This window comes from Scardinius erythrophthalmus (genome assembly GCF_964197995.2).
Source record: "Scardinius erythrophthalmus genome assembly, chromosome: 17".
Lineage (NCBI taxonomy): Eukaryota > Metazoa > Chordata > Actinopteri > Cypriniformes > Leuciscidae > Scardinius > Scardinius erythrophthalmus.
Window position 1 is genome coordinate 17781022 of NC_138237.1, and position 25549 is coordinate 17806570.

The 25549-nt window shown below is 38.1% G+C and overlaps 3 protein-coding genes across 3 annotated transcripts; all 3 read left to right on the forward strand.

The window, feature by feature from the left end:
• Positions 1–1659: 1659 nt before the first annotated feature.
• LOC308706067 (olfactory receptor 4E1-like) lies at positions 1660–8344 on the forward strand (the record flags this gene model as incomplete). Its single annotated transcript, XM_081391452.1, has 2 exons — positions 1660–1873; positions 7626–8344. 2 exons carry the CDS (start codon positions 1660–1662, stop codon positions 8342–8344), a joined length of 933 nt encoding a protein of 310 aa, XP_081247578.1.
• Positions 8345–17116: 8772 nt separating this feature from the next.
• Positions 17117–18070, forward strand: LOC308706068 (olfactory receptor 5K1-like; the record flags this gene model as incomplete). Its single annotated transcript, XM_081391453.1, has 1 exon — positions 17117–18070. The coding sequence occupies one exon, from the start codon at positions 17117–17119 to the stop codon at positions 18068–18070; it is 954 nt and encodes a 317-aa protein (XP_081247579.1).
• A 3125-nt stretch (positions 18071–21195) lies between these two features.
• Positions 21196–22149, forward strand: LOC308706069 (olfactory receptor 5K1-like; the record flags this gene model as incomplete). The annotated part of the gene is made up of 1 exon (XM_081391454.1): positions 21196–22149. One exon carries the CDS (start codon positions 21196–21198, stop codon positions 22147–22149), a length of 954 nt encoding a protein of 317 aa, XP_081247580.1.
• Between the last annotated feature and the right edge of the window lie 3400 nt (positions 22150–25549).

Sequence of the window (25549 nt, forward strand, 5' to 3'; positions counted from 1 at the left end):
TGGGCATGCTGGTGAGAGAAAAAAACGATGTGTTTTCAAACACATTTTGGCTCGTTGCTATTTTGATGCAACTGAAATAGACTGCACCACTGACCACCAAAAACCTGGTCTAAAGTCAAATTTTTTGTTACTGTTAATGGGCGCATTTGTAATATGAGCCTAGCGGGTACACAACGCGGGTACACTGCTTATTACACATACAGGGACACGCAGCAGCACACAAACATGCCAAATATTAAAAATAAAATATTATTATTGTGAACATAAAGATATGGTGGAATCCGGCTTGTCCCGTAGATGGTCTGCTTGTGCACACAAGCTCGAGCAGATCCGTTTCCTCTCTGGAGAAATGTTCAGTCTTTCTTCTTGCAAATTCCATGTAAATAGCCATGTGCCCAAACCGCCATGTAAATAGCGAATCCGCCATGGCGCGAGCACAGCTGGCTTTTAAAGGGAATGGGAGATGAGACTCTGATTGGTTTATTGCACGTTATGCCCAAAACACACCCATTACTCATTAAGAGAATAGGGACAACCCTTTTAGACTATGCATGCGCCGGGCGCGCTGACCATTTTTCCCGTCGTTAAACTAGCAAAAGTGGATTCGGACACGCCCTAAGTACACTTGCGCCGTGCGCTTTAGATCATGTGCTTACATTGTTAAAATAGGGCCCCTACTGTACCTTTACTAGCCATATAACACCAAATATAGAACATTTATTCACTAGACAAACGCGCTAATAATCCACAAGAAACTGGTTAAGGTAGGCTAACTGACTGTCTTAAAACTTTGAACTGCGGGCACTGATGTCACTGCCATTACACAATAGGCTGAGGTGCCTCTGATCCAAGTTAGCCGTTACGCTTTTTCTTCAATAGTAAGAGATACAGACCCTCTCATCTCCCTATAATAATACAATCTCTGGAGGAGCGCGGAAACGAGGAAGCATCAATTTGAGAATTGAGAAGCATCCACTTCAACATAAAAGTTATTTACACAACAAGGGACCACAAGACTAATCATGACAGGAAGCTGGTTTCTGCCATGGAAAAAATAAATAAAAAAGGTTTTATCTTGCAATTCACACTTTATAACATGCAATTGTGAGTTTATATATCACAATTCTGAGAAAAAAATTACCCATTCTCAGAATTCTGAGATATAAACTCAAAACTGTGAATTATAAAGTCAGAATCGCAAATGAGTCCAAATCTCGAGTTTATTATTATTTTTTATTCCATGGCAGAAACAAGCTTACATAGTATAAATAATAAACTCAGAATTGTGAGAGAAAAAAGTCACAATTTTGAGATTTAAAACACTTGCAATTGCAAAGAAACATGTGAAAGACTAAGTTCTTGGAATAACCCCTAGGGTTTATTTGCTAGATACTCACAGACATGTTGCCATTAGCAGACATTATTTATAGGCATGTCAGTGATCATTACAGCCCCCAAATCTTGACTGAGACCATATACTGCAAGATTTGAAGTTTGACGTAAGGTAATGGTTGAATGGTTTTAGAAACAATTGTCTTTAAAAAAAATTTTTTGTCTTTTGTGTGAATTATTTTATATAACTGTTTTTTTTTTTGTCAGTTGGTGAATGTAAAGAATCAAATCACAATTCATTTTAAAATTGTGTCACATCAATAGAACATGGATAATATGACCTTTTTTGTAACCTACACCCTGATGGAACCAAAAGACTCAAAATCATTCAGACATATATATTTCACGTGCTTTTTGGCGCTCTATATTATGATACTTTTTGTGAACACTTGGGTCAGTGTTGTTATTGTTTTGGAGAGAGCCCTTCATGAACCAATGTACATTTTTCTGTGTAATCTGTGTGTAAATGATATATATGGAGCTGCAGGATTTTATCCTAAATTCCTACATGATTTAATGCTGGATTCATATGTGATTCCTTCTTACATGTGTGCATTTCAAGCTTTTGTGATCTACAGTTCAGTTATGTGTGACTGTACTACAGTAACAGTGATGGCATATGACAGACATGTGGCCATATGTCAACCTTTAGACTATCATATAAAACTGAACAGATTTTCATGCTGCATTTTACTTGCCTTCTGTTGGATCCTACCCTTAGTTTACATGATCATTAGTGTTGTGTTATCAAATAGGCTGAAATTGTGTAAATATCACATTAATAAATTGTACTGTGACAACTGGTCTATAGTAAAACTTTCATGTGAATCAACTCTCATCAATAATATTTATGGAATTTTTGTAATTTCATTTTATTCTTGCCTGTGTGTTTTTATTATTTTTTCCTACATTAAACTTCTCATTGCATGTAAAGCATCATTAGAATGCAGAAAGAAATTCTGGCAGACATGTGTGCCTCATATATTTACAGTGTTAAATTATGTTGTTGCTGTGTTTTTTGATTCCATGTACAGCAGATATGGCTCAAGTGATGTCTCAGAGTATCTGCGAAATATTCTGGCTCTAGAGATGCTAATTGTGCCACCTCTTATCAATCCAATAATCTATGGATTAAAACTCCAAGAAGTACGCAAAAGAATCTTGAAATCTTTTGTTAGTATCAGAAAACAATAAATAATACACATATTCATATTATTGTTTCTTTCTCATTCTATTGTTCTATGCATGTGCAATGTTAAAGCAAATGATTTGTTTACATTGCTGAGAAACAGTCATGCTTTAGGAAAAACTAGACAGACTTGTACAGTAAATGAGTGAAACATTATGGTCAATTTATGTTCTTAAAACATCTTATATCATGTATCGTATATCTTATATCAAAAGAGCATATTATGTTCTTTTTCTAAAAGAATGCAGGTCAAAGCCCTGTAAACGCTTTCAAAGAGTAAAAGAACTGCAATCCATGGTCACTTACTGTAGTAGTTTTTAATCATAAAGCCTTCATTTTCTTGGATAATATGTTCTCAATGAAGTCTTTAACTATTCTTTATTTTATTTATATTTATTTTTTTGCTATTTTATATAATTTGGTCCACTACCAAAGGACTTAAAACCATGAATGTGATGATGCTAGTGAGTGATTATATGTATAAAAAAAACTATTGTGTAATTCTGTCAACTCAATCAGAGGTCCCCCGCTCAAATGTTTAATTTTGTTAATATTTTTTCTGAGGAAAGACTAACAAAAATAGTGATAAAAGCCAAAATATTAAATGCCATGGATAAATATGTGCTGAGTTATCCACTACTTTGTGGAAGGGTGTCAAAATGACTAAATGACCTAAAAGTTTGCATGCCTATTACTCAAAAAGTAACTGTAACCCAACTTTAACCCTCAGATCACCCTGTGTATCAACCAAAGTAGCCCTCTGCTGGGCAGAAGAACTAGATTGGGCGATAGCAGAGGGCACTCCACCTCTTTCGAGTAACTCCAGTCTTGATCTCATGCTCGCGATGGTCATCTTCCCGAAATGACTCTCATCCACAAACACAGCCTCAGCGTGTTTTCGGCCCAGACATACAAGACATTCAGTACGTTTATATGCACCCTCATAATGCGCTTTTGACAATATTTGCGATTAAACTTTACCTCATGTAAATGCAATGCATTACAATAGTCCAGTCTGGATAGAACTAGCGCTTGGACAAGGAGTTGTGTTGCATGCTCTGATAGGAAGGGCCTGATCCTCCTAATGTTGTACAAGGCAAATCTACATGACCGGGCAGTTCTAGTAATGTGGTCTGTGAAGTTCAGTTGATCATCAATTACCACTCCAAGGTTCCTGGCTGACCTTGATGGAGTTATCGATGACGAGTCTAGATGAATGGTGAAGTTGTGATGAAGTGTTGGGCTAGCCGGGACCACAAGTACCTCAGTCTTCGCAAGGTTTAGTTGAAGGTGGTGGTCCTTCACCCAGCCAGAAATGTCTGTCAGGCAGGCTGAGATACGATCAGCTACCGTCGGATCGTCAGGCTGGAATGAGAGGTAGAGTTGTGTGTCATCAGCATAGCAGTGATAGGAAAAGACATGTTTCTGAATCACAGATCCTAGTGATGTCATTGTAGAGAAGAGAAGTGGTCCAAGCACTGAGCCCTGAGGCACTCCAGTGGCTAGATGTTGAGTCCAGTGGCTAGATGCTGGGTTGAGACACCACACCCCTCCACGATACCCTAAAGGACCTACCTGAGAGGTAAGACTTGAACCATTGGAGTGCGGTTCCTGAGATGCCCTTCATCTTTAGGATTGACAGGAGGATCTGGTGGTCAACTGTGTCAAAGGTAGCAGACAGATCCAGCAGGATGAGAACTGAGGATTTGGAATCTGCTCTTGCCAGTCTCAGAGCTTCAATTACTGAGAGCAGGGCAGTCTCAGTTGAGTGTCCGCTTTTGAAACCAGACTGATTGTTGTCCAAGAGGTTGTTCTGTGTAAGGAAGGAAGAGATCTGGTTGAAAACAACTTGTTCAAGTGTTTTCGTGACGAATGGAAGAAGAGATACTGGTCTGTAATTTTCCAGATGTGCTGGATTTAGAGTGGGTTTCTTATGCAGTGGGATTACACGATCCTGCTTAAATGCTGTGGGTACCATTTGAAGAGAGGCATTGATATGTGTGAGTGTGGGTACAACTGAGGATGAAATGGCTTGAAGTAGGTTAGTGGGAATAGGATTAAGTGGACAGGTGGTAGGGCGATTGGAAAGGAGGAGTTTGGAGACTTCTGCCTCTGAAAGTAGAGAGAAGGAGGGTAGAATGTGTGTGTTAGCTGGTAAAATGTGTGTGTCAGTTTATGGATTGGTAAATTGGTCGCTGATGGTGGTGGTTTTATTTATGAAGAATGTGGCAAAATCGTCAGCCGTTAGGGTTGATGAAGGAGGAGGAGGGTTGAGAAGAGAGGAGAAGGTTTTGAAAAGCATGCGAGAGTCTGAAGAATTGTTAATTTTGTTGTGATAGTAAGTCATTTTAGCAGTAGAGATATTAGCAGAGAAGGAAGAGAGGAGGGATTGATAAAGACCAAGGTCAGTAGGACCTTTCGATTTGCGCCACTTCCTCTCTGCACCCCTGAGTTTGGAACGATGTTCTCGGAGAACATCAGATAACCAGGGGGCAGAGGGTGTGGCGTGGGCTGGCCTGGAGGAAAAGGAGCAGAAGTTGTCCAAACAGGATGTTAAAGTGGAGAAAAGAGTATCAGTTGCACTGTTAGTATCTAGTGTTGAAAGCTGATCAGGTGGAGGAAGTGTGGATGAGACCAGAGAGGATAGGCGAGAGGGTGAGAATGAGCGTAGGTTTCACCAAAAGGTGACCCGTGGAGGTGTGTGTGTTGTGTTCTGAGGCAGGTTGAGGTTGAGAGTGAGGAGGAAGTGATCTGAGGTGTGCAGTGGAGTGACCAGTGTATGGTTAGTGGAGCAGTAGCGTTTGTAAATAAGGTCCAATTTGTTACCTGATTTGTGAGTAGCCGCAGTAGATACTCGCTTGAGGTCGAATGAGGCAGCGGTAATTAATCGTAGATTATAATTGTAGAAACCATATTCGCATAAAGCTGTGTGGTGTACATGAATTTAATCGCATGTGCTCGGATGTACACGAATGCCATCTGTTGTTCACACAAATCGAGTGCAGCGTTAGCTCAGGAAAGCCACGTAGGCATAGGCTGCTATCAGCTGATGCGGTCAGCTGTCAAATCGCTCCAACCACTACCATTCTCCTATTTGACCGAGAGAATATATACACGTGTCATTACTGCTCGGTAAGCATGCTCAAACTGCTTGCAACCCTCCCGCCCACACCACTATAAGTATCACGCATATTACCGTGCACCTTCTGGCTGTCGTCTTCTTTTGTTTCAGATTACCAACAAGGCTTTCAAGTCTTAGCTGTCACAGACATGAGTGCTGAGAGACACTCATCCTCATAGCCAAGCTACAGTATAAACGTCCCAGGATTTACTGCCACGTCTACACGTTAACACTGTTTTGCTTTCAAGACATTTCTAAAGTGTTTTAATCATCTGTATATCACTCAAGCGGATGGTTCTATGGGGGGTTAATGTTTAAGCTCTGTATGTCATTAATCATGGAGCAAGAACCCCCATAAGGAACCATACCGCCAAAGATAAATTGTGTTTAATAAACTCAAGTAACTTGCCAAAGTGGTCCTGTCTGAACTTCGTAAATGAACTCCATGACATTATTGTTTTCATTATTGACATATATAAGTTTTCTCTTCTCCAAAAACTCTGTTAACACAACTCGCATGTCTCTTTGCCGTATCTTCATCCAGACAGCGCGAAGAACCCAGCATTGCGAAGTCAATCTTTACTGTCTATGTTCCTGACAGGTTAAGATTCTGAAATGTCTTTTTTTTTTTGAGTATTCTGTTTAGCCAATCGCGGTGAGCTTTTAATCCACCAATCAAAATGCTCCTTACTGAACAGACTCAAGAAGCTCAACGCTGCACTTGTACTGTGCATTGTTTCATAATCGGGTCATTCATGTAAAGACATTTTAATGGGTACTCTTTGCACATACCCTGTTTATTCAGATCAATCTGTAATGTTATTAAATAAGTGTTAAATGTCCAGATGTTTGTAATGTGTTCTGTTGTTGTTAGTAGTAGTAGTAGTAGGTAATTGATCAGGCATTAAAAACAGTTACCACCACCTAGGGGAGATTTCTAACACATACAGCAGAGAGATTTCAGCATGGAGGATGAAAACCAGACTCAGTCCTGATTGTGTTTTAAAAAAATTGTAGATACCCAAAGACAAAAATATATAATATAATTAACCCTAAATAAAATTACATTTTATAATTAATTATAATTAGAATCAATTTAATTAAAACTATAACTAATACTACTACTAATAATAATAATAATAATAATAATAATAATAACCAATATCACTAAATGAAAATATACACTGTTTCTTTTTCAATGTATTAACTACAAATGGATTGAATGACAGATACATGCATTTTCATCGAACAGTTTGTTGAATGTGTATTCCTTTCGTCAAAGTCTTCATTGTACATTTTCGGACTGTTCACTTCTACATTTCTTACTATATACAGAAAGAAATTAAAAATACTCATTTATATTGAAAATCACATCTTTATGACAAACAGTATATAAATTAATCCCCGAGGTGTATGTGCTCGAGTCTCTCAGAGAATCTGCTGTGGGGAAAAAAGGGGTATTTATAAGCATGTCAGTTGCCTTTAGAGCCTCTTCATGGTTGTGAACATGCAAGATGATGACTCTGGCATGGTGATAGTTGACTAATATTAGCATCTTTGTGCTATATTTTTAGGCCTGATGAAAGACATCAATTTACTTGAGATATAATTGTTCTTTTTAATTGCAACATATTTGTGATTATAAATAATTAAATGTCAATTATTTTTTATAGGGACAAATTTAAATTCTGCGGTAACATACAGAGATAATGGATAATATAACTGATTTTGTAACCTACACCCTGATGGAACCAAAAGGTTCTAAATCATATAGACATATATATTTCACATGCTTGTTCTTTCTTTATTGTCTAATATTGTTTTTGAACATTTGCCTTTGTGTGGTTATTTTCTTGGAGAGAGCCCTTCATGAACCAATGTACATTTTTTTGTGTAATCTGTGTTTAAATGGAATATATGGAGCCACTGGATTTTATCCTAAATTCTTACATGATTTAATGCTGGATTCATATGTAATTCCTTCTTACATGTGTGCTCTTCAATCTTTTGTTATATACAGTTCAGTTAAATGTGAATATTCAACATTAGCAGTGATGGCATATGACAGACATGTGGCCATATGTCGACCTTTAGACTATCACTCAAAGATGAACACATTTTCTTGTGTCATGTTACTTTTCTTCTGTTGGACTGTGCCATTAATTTCAACACTCATTGCCCTGCTCCTATCAAATAAGCTGGTATTATGTAAAAATCACATTGATAAATTGTACTGTGACAACTGGTCGATGGTAAAGCTCTCGTGTGAATCAACAGTCACCAATAATGTTTATGGACTAATAAGCATTTCATTTTATTGTTGCATTTTTGCTGTAATTATTGTATCCTATATAAAGCTTCTCATTGCATGTAAAGCATCATTAGAGTGCAGAAAGAAATTTTGGCAGACATGTGTGCCTCATATACTTTCATTAGTAAATTTCAGTGTTGCAATACTTTTTGACACAATGTACAACAGATATGGCTCAACCAATTTCCCAGATGACCTGCGAAATTTTTTGGCTTTAGAAATAATTATTGTGCCGCCTCTTTTTAATCCTGTAATCTATGGCTTAAAACTCAAAGAAGTCCGCAATAGAGTCTTGAAATCATGCATAAATTTCTTGAAAAAATCAAGATAAAGTTTTTTTTCTGTGTTTACTGTATTGTATTATCTCAACCAAAAAAAAAAAAAAAAAAAAGTCTTTATATAATATTGAACTCTTATAGTAAACAACTAAAGCATGAATGCTTCATTTAACTATGCTGAAAAACGTATGCTAAAGTGTTCATAGTTAAAATTTTCATTACTCTGAAATATGCTCGGTTCAGTTCATTTTCAGTGATATGATGTTTTCTCTGTTAAGCATCATCAATCAGTTGATAATAATGTAAACAAAGCAAAGTTTCTCACTCGTGTGTCATGTCATTTATTGAACTTGTGCATACAACCTGAAGTCAATGATGAAATGCAATTTCAGTTATCATCCACCATATCCTAAAGATGATATTGTTTGATATATTAAATTATATTCAATTAATGTAAGATTAATTACCTCGGCCTCTAAGCAAAGTTATTGCACCTTTGGCAATGGCAATGAATACTGGAATACTGCAGATACCTTGTATGTAAGTGCCTTTATAAGTTTAAATGTTTTTTAATTAATAAGGTGTAACTGTATTATGTGATACAAAGTTGTTTTGCTTTCAGCCCAGAGTTCTTTACAGGTCCCTAGACATCCTAAATAATTTGTTTTCTTAATGTAGTACTGTATGTATAAACATGAATATGAGTCATACTACATAATGTTATAGCCTAGAAATATATATATATATATATATATATATATATATATATATATATATATATATATATATATATATATATATATATATATATATATATATATATTTATATTTTAAAATCATAATATTCAAAAATACTGGCCTGAAAGGCCTCACCATGAACAGCCAGACAGAGAATATGTCTCAGGAGACAATTATCCAACTCAGATTGATAATGACCTCTGGGTCTAAGAAAGGTTATTGCATTTGCTCTTTATTCTCCTGTAAGCCTATTTTAGCCCCTCAATAGTGTCTTAAAATGGTGAGATAAACAAAAAGAGGAGTTTGCCAAACTTTTTGGCAGTGACTTCCTCGCATATTCATATTTGTTGTTTCCACCTTGGTCTTCTATCGCTTTAAGTTCAAGTTTTGTTCTCATCTGTCAGTGCAGTCAAATGGGTAATATTTCTGAATATTATTGAATATTAATTTTCTTTTAAACCCTGTCTTGAATGTGTTCCCAAATTAAGTTTTTGATTTATGTCTCTTAACTTTTGCTAGATAAACGTATGACTGTATATAAACTTTACAATTTCCACCGCGATAAAACTTATGCGATAAGCGTTATGTATGCAATATATTCATATGTAGGACTATCTCTTTCATTTGAGTACATAGTGATTTGAGTGACTCACACATACACAAACCACAAAACAATAAGTCTTGGGTTCAATTCCCATGGAATGCATGAACTGATTAAATGTATACCCTAGAATGCAACAAAAGTGTTAAATGCCACATGCTTAAATGTAAATGTTATTGCCATTTTCCATCAAGTGATGTTACATGCAGTCATTTTACTGCTAATTCTGAAATTGTGTTTAGTCATGTGCACTGTGCAGATGATTTTGCCAAGTTAGACACGTTCCTGGGTCAACATATCGGCCCTATTTTAAAGATCTAAGCGCTTTGTATAAAAGCGCAGGGTGCAAGTGCAGTTAGGGCATGTCTGAATGCGCGAGCAGACCATCTACGGGACAAGCCGGATTCCATCGTATCTTTATGTACACAAGGATAATATTTTACATTGTAATCCTTTTATTTTTAATATTTGGCATGTTTGTGCGCTGCTGCACGTCCCTGTGTGTTTAATAAGCAGAATGTACATGCGTTCCCTTTCGAACGGTCAGTCGTACTGCGTCTTAGCTTAAGACGCTAGAGGAAAACTCCTTTCTCCGAAATACTGAAGCCTTTATAAAATAACGCAGTGCTACTGCACAGCCATACAGTGCTGAGGCTTACTCACACGCTATTGGCTGGTCAGTGGGAACTGCACGAACCAATGGCAGAGCGGCGCGAAGCCCGCCGAACTGAGTGCAATTCCAGGGGGAATTCGCCTATAAAAGACACTCGAATTGCCATGGATTCAGATTTAATCTCCTTCAGCGACGATCTTCGAAGCCTGCTGATCCTCTCTACATCGAAGCATACGCCTTCTCGCAGAGTCAAGTGGAGCCTGCAGCGGAACAGCAGCGAGACAGCAGCTGGCCTGATCCAGTAGCAAGCCAGCGGCCTACTGATCAGTGCGCTCAATCTCCAGTGATCCCATGAGCTGTCGCACTGTATCCCCTGCGCTTTTACACCGGCGTAAAAACATCCTTTTTTCATTATAAGCTTTCACAGAAAAGAGCAAACGGCTTGTAATGCCACGCCACACTTGTGGCACATGCAGAGCCTCTCTGCATGATGACGACAGTCACGGCGAGTGTGTTGCCTACCTGGGGAAGCCCCACGCTGACGCCACTCTCAGCGAGTCCAGCTGCTCTCACTGCGAGAGTATGCCGTTCGCCTCTCTCCGCTCACGGATAGCGCTCTTTTCAGAGCGCGACCCCCCCCCCCCCCTCGTGCTCTCCCATTCCCTTTTCCTGCCGAACCTCGGCAGAAAAAACGGCAGAGTCAGAGGGATGAGTATCAGGAGGTCGGTGAGCTCACGCTGGCCCGGTTCCCGCATGCATCACCGTCTCCTCAGAGAGAGATGTCACCTGTGATGTTTTCCAGCGAGGACCAGCACTCCCCCGCTCGACACTGGGGGTCTCATCTCATTTGGGGGATTTGATGAGGAGCCGTGTGATGCCTCCGTGTCATTGGAGGCATCTGACGCTGAGGATTGGTCGGGCCATGTCGAGGACCCCGTCCCCTCTCCGTCTCAGCACTGCAGTGACTCCAAGGCGGGAAATGTGGACGTGATCTAATCCGCGTCCTCAATAAGGCCCCTCGCCAGAGAACCGCCCCGTTATTCCCAGAAGTCCACGAGGAGCTGGCGAAATCGTGGCGCGACCCCTATTCTACACGCCTACGTCTCTCTTCCTCGTCTGCGCTCTCAATCATCAACGGCGCTGAGGAAAAAGACTACCAGACAGCACTGGACCCTGAGCAAAATAAGTCTTCTTGACCTGCAGAACAGGATGAGGGGAGGGTCGAGTCCCGCCAAGGCCGGACCGCCTTCCAAAGTGCTCAGAGTTTCCCCCCAGCAGCCCTGTTCAGTTCCGTATTCAACAAAAGAGCATTCTTTCTCCTCTGCACCATACAAGCATCGGCACCCAGCTCAAACGCAGCGCGCCACCTCTCAACACTATAAAACCCCTGGCCAACTGGGCAGAGGCTTGGAAAGCCATCCCTGGTTTGTCACAATGGGTTATAAACACAATAGAGAAAGGCTACTCGCTCCAATTGGCTCGCAACCCACCCTGCATCGCGGGCATAAAACACACTTCATTAACGAGTAACGCATCTCATGTCCTCCACTCCGAAGTGGTGAGCTTTTTGAAAAAAGGGGCTATAGAGGCGGTGCCACCAGACCAGAGCGAGTCGGGTTTTTTACAGCCGCTACTTCCTTGTTCCCAAAAAAGACGGCGGCCTCAGGCCCATTCTAGACCTCAGACATCTGAACAAGGCCCTTATCAAACGGTCTTTCAGAATGATAACTCTAAAGCCGGGACAGCTTACCAGTATACAGTCCTACCATTCGGACTGTCTCTGGCCCCCCGCACTTTTACAAAGTGCATGGATGCAGCACTCTCCCCTTTAAGACAAATGGGAATGTGCATTTTGAACTACCTCAACAACGGCTCATTCTGGCCCGGTCAGAGGCGGAACTGAATTTCCACAAATCTGTGCTCCTCAGTCATCTAGAATGCCTGGGTCTCAGGATAAACACAGCCAAGAGCCCGTTGCTGCCCAGGCAGAGGATCTCTTTCCTGATCCTTAGGATCTCTTGCTAAATTTTTGAGCAAGTACATAACCAGCCAGTGTTCAAAACTATCTGCTTGCCTTAGCTCGATACAAAACAGAATCCAAACTCTGATTGGTTTTATTGAATGTAAAGCCCAAAACACACCCATTACTCATTAAGAGAATAGAGACAACCCTTTTAGACCATGCGCTGGGCGTGCTGACCATTTTTCCCGTTGTTAAAGAGCAACTTGCAGGTTAGAAGACCCAACAAGTCAATGTATAGAAAAATAATGTAGGAACTAGATTTTCTTTAAAAAAAACTTATAAATTTGCTACAGTGGCTTCTGGAGTCGTTTTTGTGAGAAAATTTTACTTCCGCATCTGAAAATGGGCGTGACGGGCGAGAGTCGTGACGTAGCACGAGGGAGAGCGGTCGATTCAAACAACAGGGAAATATGGATTGCAATGACATTTCGGACGCTGAGGAAATTGTTTACGGACCACAGCCATACAATTATGAGCCTGCTAGGCTGCCAAGAGAGCAGGGACAGGCCAGGATTAATGATAGACAGAACATATTGGAACTTACAATAACAGAAACTAAGCTTTGATCAGGCGTTTGTCATGCTCATTAATATCCGCCCAGACTAACGTTACGTGATATAACTTAGCAGTTTCTCATGGAGAGACAGAGAGATATTTATTCCTGATACATTTTTTGTTCCATAGGTGCTTGTGTGGGAAATGCGAGGCAATGTTTACAGCTGAGGAAAGTCAGTGTTGCAGGGAGGTGGATGCATACTGGGCCTTAGTGGAAAATGCCAAACTTCCATGGTTGCAGTTAATGTTACTACAGTAAAGCCATGGTGAATGTTGCTGATCTATGGACACTGGATAGTTCGTTCATTCATTGCACAGTGTTTATTCCTGGTTTTCACGTCAGCGCTGTTTGATCCGTTAATAACGGAGAAATGTGAATATTTCTCACTAGATCTCGCAGCGATGTTATTACTTCAGTGGCGAATTCTTTATTTACTGGATCTCGCAGTTACAGTGTTGCTTGATCAGGCTCGCGCTGCACTGGTCCAAACTGATAAACGGTCCACACAAACACAATAACGAGTAACTGTTAGCTCAGTTTCGTTCCATTTACATTGCGTTTGCCAGTTGATGTTGTGCTCGCTCCTACATCCGGCGGGAGAACCCGAAGATGCGTACACTGAAGGAACCGCACCAGCTCTGAGTCTCACCCGGTTCTTACTTCGGTATCCCATGTTGAACTCCATATCGCCGGGACGATAATCCTCCGATCTGAAGTGAACGCTACACACGACCGCGTTTTCAGAAGCCGACGCGGAAGAGAAATCCCGTCTCTTCACCTGCACAACCCGCACTAAGGCACGAAAGATAGCACCGTCCTTTTTCCTGTTAGGAAACCGGTGGACTCGATGTCCTGACAGGCTGGAGTTTTTGCAAGCTCCACAAACACATACATTTACCATGACGATGATAAATTGAAATACAAAAACTACTGAAAACACACTGTCTCACGACCGCTCTTACTGAATACCAACCCACTCTGCACTGAGCTGCGGTAGAGCACAGCACACGTCTCCCTCGTGTGACGTAAAATGACGCGATGTTGAAAAAAAAGCGGTTTGTACGAGCAGTCAAAGAAACGCTCACTTTATCTACTAAATTGGTGTCATTATGTCATTTTAAAACATTTTAAATCCTGCATTATCTTTTCATATGGTATTTTCATACACGGTTATATATTCATTTAGATTTTTTTTTTACCTGCAAGTTGCTCTTTAAACTAGCAAAAGTGGATTCGGACATGCCCTAAGTACACTTGTGCCCTGCTTTAGACCAAGCGCTTAGATCATTAAAATAGCGCCCAAAGTCTCATTCATCAACAGTGACTTGCTGCCGCCCAATGGCGGTTTTAATTTCACAATTAAAGTATCTTTTCATTTTTTTAAATAATTTCTAATCTCGATATTCAACGTTTTATGTTTAAAATATGAAAATATTATTTATGTATTTGTAACTGCATGTTGAATACATTCATGTCCCTCTGAGCTGCAAATGCAATATCAATTTAGTTGATACTGATTTAATTTGATTGTTACAGTTTTTTTTACGATTGTTTACACACTAAAATGAAAATTTCCACACAATTTGCAAAATTCTACTCCAAGGAGCAAAACACCTCCACAGATTTGCACAACATTACACACAATGTCTGCTTCACCCTTTTTGCAAAACATTACACACAGTGATTTGTAAAACTCTACACACATTTTCACATCTTAGACACAGTTAAGGATTGTGAGGTTACTTCCTTGTCATTACAAAGCCCTGGATTGCCAACGACAACACTAATGAACGAATTGGATAAACACAACCACCAGGTGTGGAAGCACACGTGCTAATTTGAAAACGCAACATTCAGGTGTGCTATAAAAGGCAGCAGGTGAGTTCACCTGTCTTCAACAAAAATGGAAGGAGCTAGAAGAAAAAGAAGAAGAGTGAGAATGAGAGGGGGAGCTCAAAGAGGAGATGAAGGAGGTAGAGGAAGAGGAGAAGGAGGCAGAGGAAGAGGCCCAGGTAGAGGAAGAGGAGAAGAAGGAGATAGAGGAAGAGGAGAAGAAGGATATAGAGGAAGAGGCCTAGGTAGAGGAAGAGGAGAAGGAGGTAGAGGAAGAGGAGAAGAAGGAGATAGAGGAAGAGGAGAAGAAGGAGATAGATGAAGAGGCCTAGGTAGAGGAAGAGGAAAAGGAGGTAGAGGAAGAGGCCTAGGTAGAGGAAGAGGTAGGGAAGGACTTATGCCATTGAAGTCATAGCCTGTGATGTGGATGAAATCTTATGGCCTGATCCAGCCAGATGGAGAGATGATGAATAGTTACAGTATTCTTGTTGCTTTTACAGTAGTTTTTCTTCAGAGTCAAAGTGTATGTACTTCATGCAGTAATTTGTATTTGTCTACAGATTTTATTTGTTTCACTGATTTCATTGTTGGTTGATTACTGTAACTGATTATGGTAAGAAATACTGTGTAAGTATTGAAATGAATACTTGAAATATTCAGTCTGCAGCATCAGTGTTGTGCAGTGCTTTGTATAGTTTATAGCCTATTTGTGTAAATTCTCCCTATATCTCAAACTAATCATGAAGAATGTTGTGGGTATGTCACTAATTTTTTTTTTTTTTTTTTTTTTTTTGTCATCTAAATTATCCCTTACATAACAATGTCTGGCCAAAAATCTAGCACATGCTATTTCCTAAAATTAGTTTTTTTACAAATGTGTTTTATATTTATCACAGCTGTGTGTAACTGGCTGCAATAGTGTCTGATCATTGAGGACTGTGTTGGTTAAATGAAAACTAATAGCATTTTCACAAATATGTGTAGGCCTATATGTTTTGACTGAAGTGTGTATGTTTTGACTGAAGTGTGTCATTTTGCAAACAATCTAGGAATTATGCAAATTGAGTGTGGTGTTTGGATAATTGTGATTCTGTTTTGAAAAAAAGAACCCGGTTTTCAAAATTGCGTGTAAACAATTGAAAAAAACTGTAACAGCCCTATTTGTCTTGTTCAATTAGTCTTATTATTCCAATAGAATTTGATTTAATGTAAGAATTTGACTAATTAAATTGCATGTATTTAATTAGGTTAAAAAGTTTATTTTTAAAGGAGAACTCGGCAACTCTAGCGAACTCTAGTCACTTCTTCGCTGATTTTCCCTTTTGTTGTCGCATGTTTTCCCCACGAGCTCCCCCTACAGCTGTGGGTGGGCGTATGTCACAACACGGTCGTAAAAAACTCACTTGCGGCGGCCTCCTCCCCCTCTCTACCGCTGCTCATGTGCGTTTGTTTTGATCGGAGCAAGCCAACTGAATCGTGTGGAGCTTTGTCTACCGAGGTGGGTAATCTGGTAATACATCATACATGCGTGTGTGTTTATGTTGAATTGCCGTAAAGCGATTCGTGTTTCGCACTCGTTCTCGTTTCTCACGAGACTTCCAATTTCTATTTTGCAGGGACGGTAGTCCCCAAGTTGCAAGGCTGGTTTTCCGCCTGGGAACGCTGGGGGGAGCGGGGAAAGTCACCAATATCACCAGAACAGGTTGTTTAACCATCCAAATGATTTCTAGACAGTTTTATTAAGTTAAAAAAGTTACCAAGTTCTCCTAGGAAAAAATGCCCATTAAATGTACAAATCAATTTAATCTTATTGGAAAAGATGATTTCTGTCACTGCTGCAAACTGATATAGAATATGAAGAATATCCAAAATTTTAGGATTCAGCTGTCCACGACAGTCCTAAACCTGCAAAGGTACCAACACAATAAAAGCACTCAGCAAAATATCATCTAATTATCGTTATCGATAAAATCCAAGAAAATATTGAGATATACTTTTTTGTCAATATCGCACAACCCTAACATGACATTTTGAGAGCTATAAATTATATGGTTTTATTTAGTAAGATTACAACAAAATCCTTTAATATGGGGTGTTCCAAACCTATTAAATGTGGGGCTGTTTTCGCAGGTATTGTTACTAAAATTGACATTTATTTTATTTTGACATTTATTTTAACAGATCAAGAAGTTTGCAAAGTGTTGTGCTTGAACCCATAATTAGTCCCAAGAAATGTTAGAATATCTCTCAGAGATTTCCCTAATGAGAAATCACTAAATATAAAACCAAGCTAGAGACCTCATCACTTTCAGTTGCAAACACATTTGTGGAAACTGTTAACTTTCCATTTGCTTTTTCCTGACTGCTTTATTTCCTTAGGCAACAATGGTAATTGAAGCTTACGCAGGTAATTGTTTCGTGTGATTTAAAGGACTATCCATGACATACCTTGACTACCATGATGGATAACATGTCTTATCCTTTGATACTGACTCTTATGGTGCCAAAAGATACTAAATCATATAGGCATGTATATTTTATTTGTTTTCTTGCCTTATATCTCTTTATATTGTTTATAAATATTGTTGTTGTTGTGGTCATTATCATAGAGAAAGCACTTCATGAACCAATGTACATATTCTTGTCTCATCTGTGTGTAAATGGGGTTTATGGAGCCACAGGATTCTACCCTAAAATTCTGTCTGATTTAATATTGGATTCATATGTGATCTCCTTCCATATGTGTGCTCTGCAAACCTATGTTATCTACAGCTCTTTACTTTCTGAGATCACAATATTAACAGTGATGTCTTATGATAGATATGTAGCCATATGCAAACCTTTAGACTATCATTCCAAATTAACTAAAAACACCTGCGTCAAATTAATTCTGTTTTCTTGGATTGTACCCAACTTCTTTGGTGTTATAGCCGCCCTGTTAGCAAACTTGAGGTCAGTTTGTAAATATCACATTGACAAATTATATTGTGACAACTGGTCAATTGTAAAGCTGTCTTGTGTATCATCTTTTGTAAATAATGTATTTGGATATGCCATTACGGTCACATTTTTTAGCTTTATAGTTTTCATCATAGTGTCCTATGTAAAACTGATCTCTGCATGTAAAGCATCTTTAGAAAACAGAAGGAAATTCTGGCAAACGTGTCTTCCACACATATTATCACTGATAAATTTCACTTTTGCTTTCCTTTTTGATTTCATGTATAACAGATATGGTTCAAATGACATTCCAGAGAGTCTGCGTAATTTTTTGGCCTTAGAACTGGTTATAGTTCCACCTATTTTTAGTCCTCTAATTTATGGATTAAATATTAGAGCAGTGCGCAAAAGAGTTTTTACTTCATGTGTTGCAGCAAAAGAAAAGGTCCACAGCTTAATTGTGTACAAAAACTGATACAGGCAAAACAAAACAAAAAAAGTTTATTTTTTAATTATGTCAAACTTTAAGAATGTGTTTGTAACACGCATATTTCTGGTGTGATGTATGTACAAACTGTAAAAAAATCAAATAAAACCGTTTTGAATCCACCTAGCCAAAGCATGCTGTCATTTGGATTTGATTTAAATACATCAAGTTGTAAGATCATATTACAACACTGTATTTTTTTTCTATAGAATGGAAGTCAAAGGGAACCGAAATTGTTTGGTTACCAACATTCTTCAAAATATCTTTTTATGTTCCACAGAAAAAATAAAATGCATTCAGGTTTGTAACAGTGAATGAGGACAGAATTTAAATTTTTTGGTGGGCTATCCCTTTAAGCAACCCAAAAGTAATAATACACATGTGCGAGAATTTTGCAGTAGGAAGGTTGCCTCAAAATTCATTTTAGTCTTTGCTTATGACATAGAATGCGAGTCCATTGAGGCTGCATAGCTATAACTGAGCTCCATGCCTGCAACAATAACCCAAATCAATGCCTATTGTCTAAATGACTGTTTTGCTGTTGGTTAAAAAATGTATGACCGTAGTGGCATCTCCAAAACTTCAAAGGCAGAGCAAGTTATTTCAAACTGATTTTCTTTGGTATAACTTCCACTAATTAAACACAAAGGAGTCAATCAATCCCATAAACTTTAGAATAGATGAGAATTAAGATATGACTCCATTGAATCACCTAACTTAAATACTTAGATTACCAAAATACTACACATCTCAGAAGAACCTTAAAGGAGAACTCCGGTCAATTTTAACATTGAGCTCATTTTTTTGTACATTTGGAGTGCTGTCAATACAGAGAACGACAAAAATCCTATTTTTAAAATTTGCACCCTGTTGACTTCAATGGGGCAATGTTTAAACCTGCTTTTAGCCTCTTAACATCCTTGTATAAAAATGATGTTATTTAAGCCAGCGCAAATACCTGTTTACATCCTGTTTTTCGGTTGAAGTCCAAAGTAGTCGATTGCCAAGTTCACGCGCATAGGTTTAGTTACCAATGATCACGCGCGTGAACTCGGCAATCGACTACTTTGGACTTCAACCGAAAAACAGGATGTAAACAGGTATTTGCGCTGGCTTAAATAACATCATTTTTATACATATCTTTTACATCTACTGCACTCGTGTTCACTCAGAAGGAATCACTCACATTTTCTGTGCACTTGTAATGACACATCAAGGATGTTAAGAGGCTAAAAGCAGGTTTAAACATTGCCCCATTGAAGTCAACAGGGTGCAAATTTTAAAAATAGAATAACTCGGTGTAGGCAACACCGATTTTTGGCGTTGTTCTCTGTATTGACAGCACTCCAAATTTACAATAAAATGAGGTAAATAAAATGGGCTCAAACTAATCATGAAGAATGTTGTGGGTATGTCACTAATTTTTTTTTTTTTTTTTTTTTTTTGTCATCTAAATTATCCCTTACATAACAATGTCTGGCCAAAAATCTAGCACATGCTATTTCCTAAAATTAGTTTTTTTACAAATGTGTTTTATATTTATCACAGCTGTGTGTAACTGGCTGCAATAGTGTCTGATCATTGAGGACTGTGTTGGTTAAATGAAAACTAATAGCATTTTCACAAATATGTGTAGGCCTATATGTTTTGACTGAAGTGTGTATGTTTTGACTGAAGTGTGTCATTTTGCAAACAATCTAGGAATTATGCAAATTGAGTGTGGTGTTTGGATAATTGTGATTCTGTTTTGAAAAAAAGAACCCGGTTTTCAAAATTGCGTGTAAACAATTGAAAAAAACTGTAACAGCCCTATTTGTCTTGTTCAATTAGTCTTATTATTCCAATAGAATTTGATTTAATGTAAGAATTTGACTAATTAAATTGCATGTATTTAATTAGGTTAAAAAGTTTATTTTTAAAGGAGAACTCGGCAACTCTAGCGAACTCTAGTCACTTCTTCGCTGATTTTCCCTTTTGTTGTCGCATGTTTTCCCCACGAGCTCCCCCTACAGCTGTGGGTGGGCGTATGTCACAACACGGTCGTAAAAAACTCACTTGCGGCGGCCTCCTCCCCCTCTCTACCGCTGCTCATGTGCGTTTGTTTTGATCGGAGCAAGCCAACTGAATCGTGTGGAGCTTTGTCTACCGAGGTGGGTAATCTGGTAATACATCATACATGCGTGTGTGTTTATGTTGAATTGCCGTAAAGCGATTCGTGTTTCGCACTCGTTCTCGTTTCTCACGAGACTTCCAATTTCTATTTTGCAGGGACGGTAGTCCCCAAGTTGCAAGGCTGGTTTTCCGCCTGGGAACGCTGGGGGGAGCGGGGAAAGTCACCAATATCACCAGAACAGGTTGTTTAACCATCCAAATGATTTCTAGACAGTTTTATTAAGTTAAAAAAGTTACCAAGTTCTCCTAGGAAAAAATGCCCATTAAATGTACAAATCAATTTAATCTTATTGGAAAAGATGATTTCTGTCACTGCTGCAAACTGATATAGAATATGAAGAATATCCAAAATTTTAGGATTCAGCTGTCCACGACAGTCCTAAACCTGCAAAGGTACCAACACAATAAAAGCACTCAGCAAAATATCATCTAATTATCGTTATCGATAAAATCCAAGAAAATGTTGAGATATACTTTTTTGTCAATATCGCACAACCCTAACATGACATTTTGAGAGCTATAAATTATATGGTTTTATTTAGTAAGATTACAACAAAATCCTTTAATATGGGGTGTTCCAAACCTATTAAATGTGGGGCTGTTTTCGCAGGTATTGTTACTAAAATTGACATTTATTTTATTTTGACATTTATTTTAACAGATCAAGAAGTTTGCAAAGTGTTGTGCTTGAACCCATAATTAGTCCCAAGAAATGTTAGAATATCTCTCAGAGATTTCCCTAATGAGAAATCACTAAATATAAAACCAAGCTAGAGACCTCATCACTTTCAGTTGCAAACACATTTGTGGAAACTGTTAACTTTCCATTTGCTTTTTCCTGACTGCTTTATTTCCTTAGGCAACAATGGTAATTGAAGCTTACGCAGGTAATTGTTTCGTGTGATTTAAAGGACTATCCATGACATACCTTGACTACCATGATGGATAACATGTCTTATCCTTTGATACTGACTCTTATGGTGCCAAAAGATACTAAATCATATAGGCATGTATATTTTATTTGTTTTCTTGCCTTATATCTCTTTATATTGTTTATAAATATTGTTGTTGTTGTGGTCATTATCATAGAGAAAGCACTTCATGAACCAATGTACATATTCTTGTCTCATCTGTGTGTAAATGGGGTTTATGGAGCCACAGGATTCTACCCTAAAATTCTGTCTGATTTAATATTGGATTCATATGTGATCTCCTTCCATATGTGTGCTCTGCAAACCTATGTTATCTACAGCTCTTTACTTTCTGAGATCACAATATTAACAGTGATGTCTTATGATAGATATGTAGCCATATGCAAACCTTTAGACTATCATTCCAAATTAACTAAAAACACCTGCGTCAAATTAATTCTGTTTTCTTGGATTGTACCCAACTTCTTTGGTGTTATAGCCGCCCTGTTAGCAAACTTGAGGTCAGTTTGTAAATATCACATTGACAAATTATATTGTGACAACTGGTCAATTGTAAAGCTGTCTTGTGTATCATCTTTTGTAAATAATGTATTTGGATATGCCATTACGGTCACATTTTTTAGCTTTATAGTTTTCATCATAGTGTCCTATGTAAAACTGATCTCTGCATGTAAAGCATCTTTAGAAAACAGAAGGAAATTCTGGCAAACGTGTCTTCCACACATATTATCACTGATAAATTTCACTTTTGCTTTCCTTTTTGATTTCATGTATAACAGATATGGTTCAAATGACATTCCAGAGAGTCTGCGTAATTTTTTGGCCTTAGAACTGGTTATAGTTCCACCTATTTTTAGTCCTCTAATTTATGGATTAAATATTAGAGCAGTGCGCAAAAGAGTTTTTACTTCATGTGTTGCAGCAAAAGAAAAGGTCCACAGCTTAATTGTGTACAAAAACTGATACAGGCAAAACAAAACAAAAAAAGTTTATTTTTTAATTATGTCAAACTTTAAGAATGTGTTTGTAACACGCATATTTCTGGTGTGATGTATGTACAAACTGTAAAAAAATCAAATAAAACCGTTTTGAATCCACCTAGCCAAAGCATGCTGTCATTTGGATTTGATTTAAATACATCAAGTTGTAAGATCATATTACAACACTGTATTTTTTTTCTATAGAATGGAAGTCAAAGGGAACCGAAATTGTTTGGTTACCAACATTCTTCAAAATATCTTTTTATGTTCCACAGAAAAAATAAAATGCATTCAGGTTTGTAACAGTGAATGAGGACAGAATTTAAATTTTTTGGTGGGCTATCCCTTTAAGCAACCCAAAAGTAATAATACACATGTGCGAGAATTTTGCAGTAGGAAGGTTGCCTCAAAATTCATTTTAGTCTTTGCTTATGACATAGAATGCGAGTCCATTGAGGCTGCATAGCTATAACTGAGCTCCATGCCTGCAACAATAACCCAAATCAATGCCTATTGTCTAAATGACTGTTTTGCTGTTGGTTAAAAAATGTATGACCGTAGTGGCATCTCCAAAACTTCAAAGGCAGAGCAAGTTATTTCAAACTGATTTTCTTTGGTATAACTTCCACTAATTAAACACAAAGGAGTCAATCAATCCCATAAACTTTAGAATAGATGAGAATTAAGATATGACTCCATTGAATCACCTAACTTAAATACTTAGATTACCAAAATACTACACATCTCAGAAGAACCTTAAAGGAGAACTCCGGTCAATTTTAACATTGAGCTCATTTTTTTGTACATTTGGAGTGCTGTCAATACAGAGAACGACAAAAATCCTATTTTTAAAATTTGCACCCTGTTGACTTCAATGGGGCAATGTTTAAACCTGCTTTTAGCCTCTTAACATCCTTGTATAAAAATGATGTTATTTAAGCCAGCGCAAATACCTGTTTACATCCTGTTTTTCGGTTGAAGTCCAAAGTAGTCGATTGCCAAGTTCACGCGCATAGGTTTAGTTACCAATGATCACGCGCGTGAACTCGGCAATCGACTACTTTGGACTTCAACCGAAAAACAGGATGTAAACAGGTATTTGCGCTGGCTTAAATAACATCATTTTTATACATATCTTTTACATCTACTGCATTCAGATTCACTCGTGTTCACTCAGAAGGAATCACTCACATTTTCTGTGCACTTGTAATGACACATCAAGGATGTTAAGAGGCTAAAAGCAGGTTTAAACATTGCCCCATTGAAGTCAACAGGGTGCAAATTTTAAAAATAGAATAACTCGGTGTAGGCAACACCGATTTTTGGCGTTGTTCTCTGTATTGACAGCACTCCAAATGTACAATAAAATGAGCTCAATGTTAAAATTGACCGGAGTTCTCCTTTAAAGCAGTGGCAAAGCAAATTATTTAATGAATTAATTACAGTTTTTCTCGATTGCTTAAACACATTTCTTGAAACTATGCCTCGTATTCTCAAAACTATAAACACAAATCCATAACGTCTCACCCAATTCCCCAAACATCCTATTTTCAGGTCAAAATGAAGCTCTACACTCAAAACCATTCACTCTTGCTGAAAAACCAAACTTTGCCCTCAAACAGGACACACAAGCCCTCAAAATCACACACACTACAACATAGTCTAAGTGTCACAGTGTCTGGTTTATGTCTTCTTCTTCTTGTTACTATTTAACGGCGGTTGGCATCCAGCTTATTGGTGCATTTCCGCCACCTTCTGCTCCGGAGTGTGAACCAGAAAATAGGTTTACAGACTAAATCCCCTTCCCCACTCACACACACACACACACACACACACACACACTTCCCAGTCATTCTACAAAACAATAATAATAATAATTATTATTATTATAATCATGACAACAACAATATTTATACTTTTAACCCTCCTCAATACTACATTTCTTCATATCCTATTAAAAACCCCTATTTCTCTTAAGAAAGTCATAAGAATTCTAGTCTGAACCCTATCACTGCTCAATAGCCCTTTTAATGTAATGTTCTGAACTCCCATCTCCCTCAACTTATTCCTCATCATCTCTCTCTGAGCTCCATATCTACTACATCTCAAAACAATATGCTCTACAGACTCCTCTTCCTGGCATCCATCACATAGTCCAGTATTATGTTTCCCTATCAATTTAAGCGTTTTATTTAGTAAACAATGTCCCAATCTTAATCTAGATATCACCATTTCTTCTCTCCTATTTCCACTTCCAACCCTTGTATCTTTAACGTCCCTTTGAATTTGATATAAGTGTCTCCCTTTCCCCTCTCTATCCCAACTTTCTTGCCACTTTTGATTTATTTTCTCCCATATCACACTTTTAACCTCTGCTTTACTAATACTAACTTGCATTTCTATATTTCCCTTTGTTAATGCCCTTTTTGCTAATTTATCTGCCAATTCATTCCCCCTTATCCCTACATGTCCTGGTACCCATAACTTTACCTGTCTACCTTGATTTACTATTCTTGTTACTGACTGGAGTACTTCAAACAGAATATCTTGACGACTTTTGGATTTGAATGATCTTAAGCTTGTTAATACTGATGATGAATCTGAGCATACCAAAACTTTGTTCTGTCCCGTTCTTTCTACCCATCGTAATGCAATTAATATTGCCAGTATTTCCACTGTATATACCCCTAATTTATTAGATGTCCTCCTATTGATTCCTGTTCCTTTATCCGGTATCACTACCCCCAATCCTGTTGCTTCAGTCTCTGGATTCTTAGCTCCATCTGTATAGATCTGGATATATTCATTATATTTTTCCAATAACCTATTTTTGAACACTCTTTCTAAATTAATATCCTCCTGATCCTTCCTTTTTTCCTGTAACACAAACCAGTCTATCTCAGGCCAAACTATCTTCCATGGAGCAATCTCTGGATACACTATCGTGGGACTTATCCTCAAATTATACACTTCTAATTCTTTGGCTATATCATTTCCAATTCGTCCAAAATTTTCCTTTAAATTTTTCCCATACTCCCAACTTTCCTGTAATACTGCTTTAGTAAGATGAGTACTATTATGCCCTTGTAGACCAGCCCAATAATTTGCCATTAACTGTTTCCTCCTTAACTCTAGTGGTAATTCTCCCATTTCTACCTGTATGGCTGCTACTGGAGTTGTTTTAAAAGCTCCACAGCATATTCTCAGAGCCTGAGCCTGGATCACATCTAACTTTTTTAACTGAGACTTAGCTGCTGATCCAATTACTACGCTTCCATAATCTAGCACTGATCGTATTAATGCCACATATACTCTTTTCAGTGATGCTCTACTTGCTCCCCATTCTCTTCCCTGTAAACATCTCATCACATTTATTACTTTTT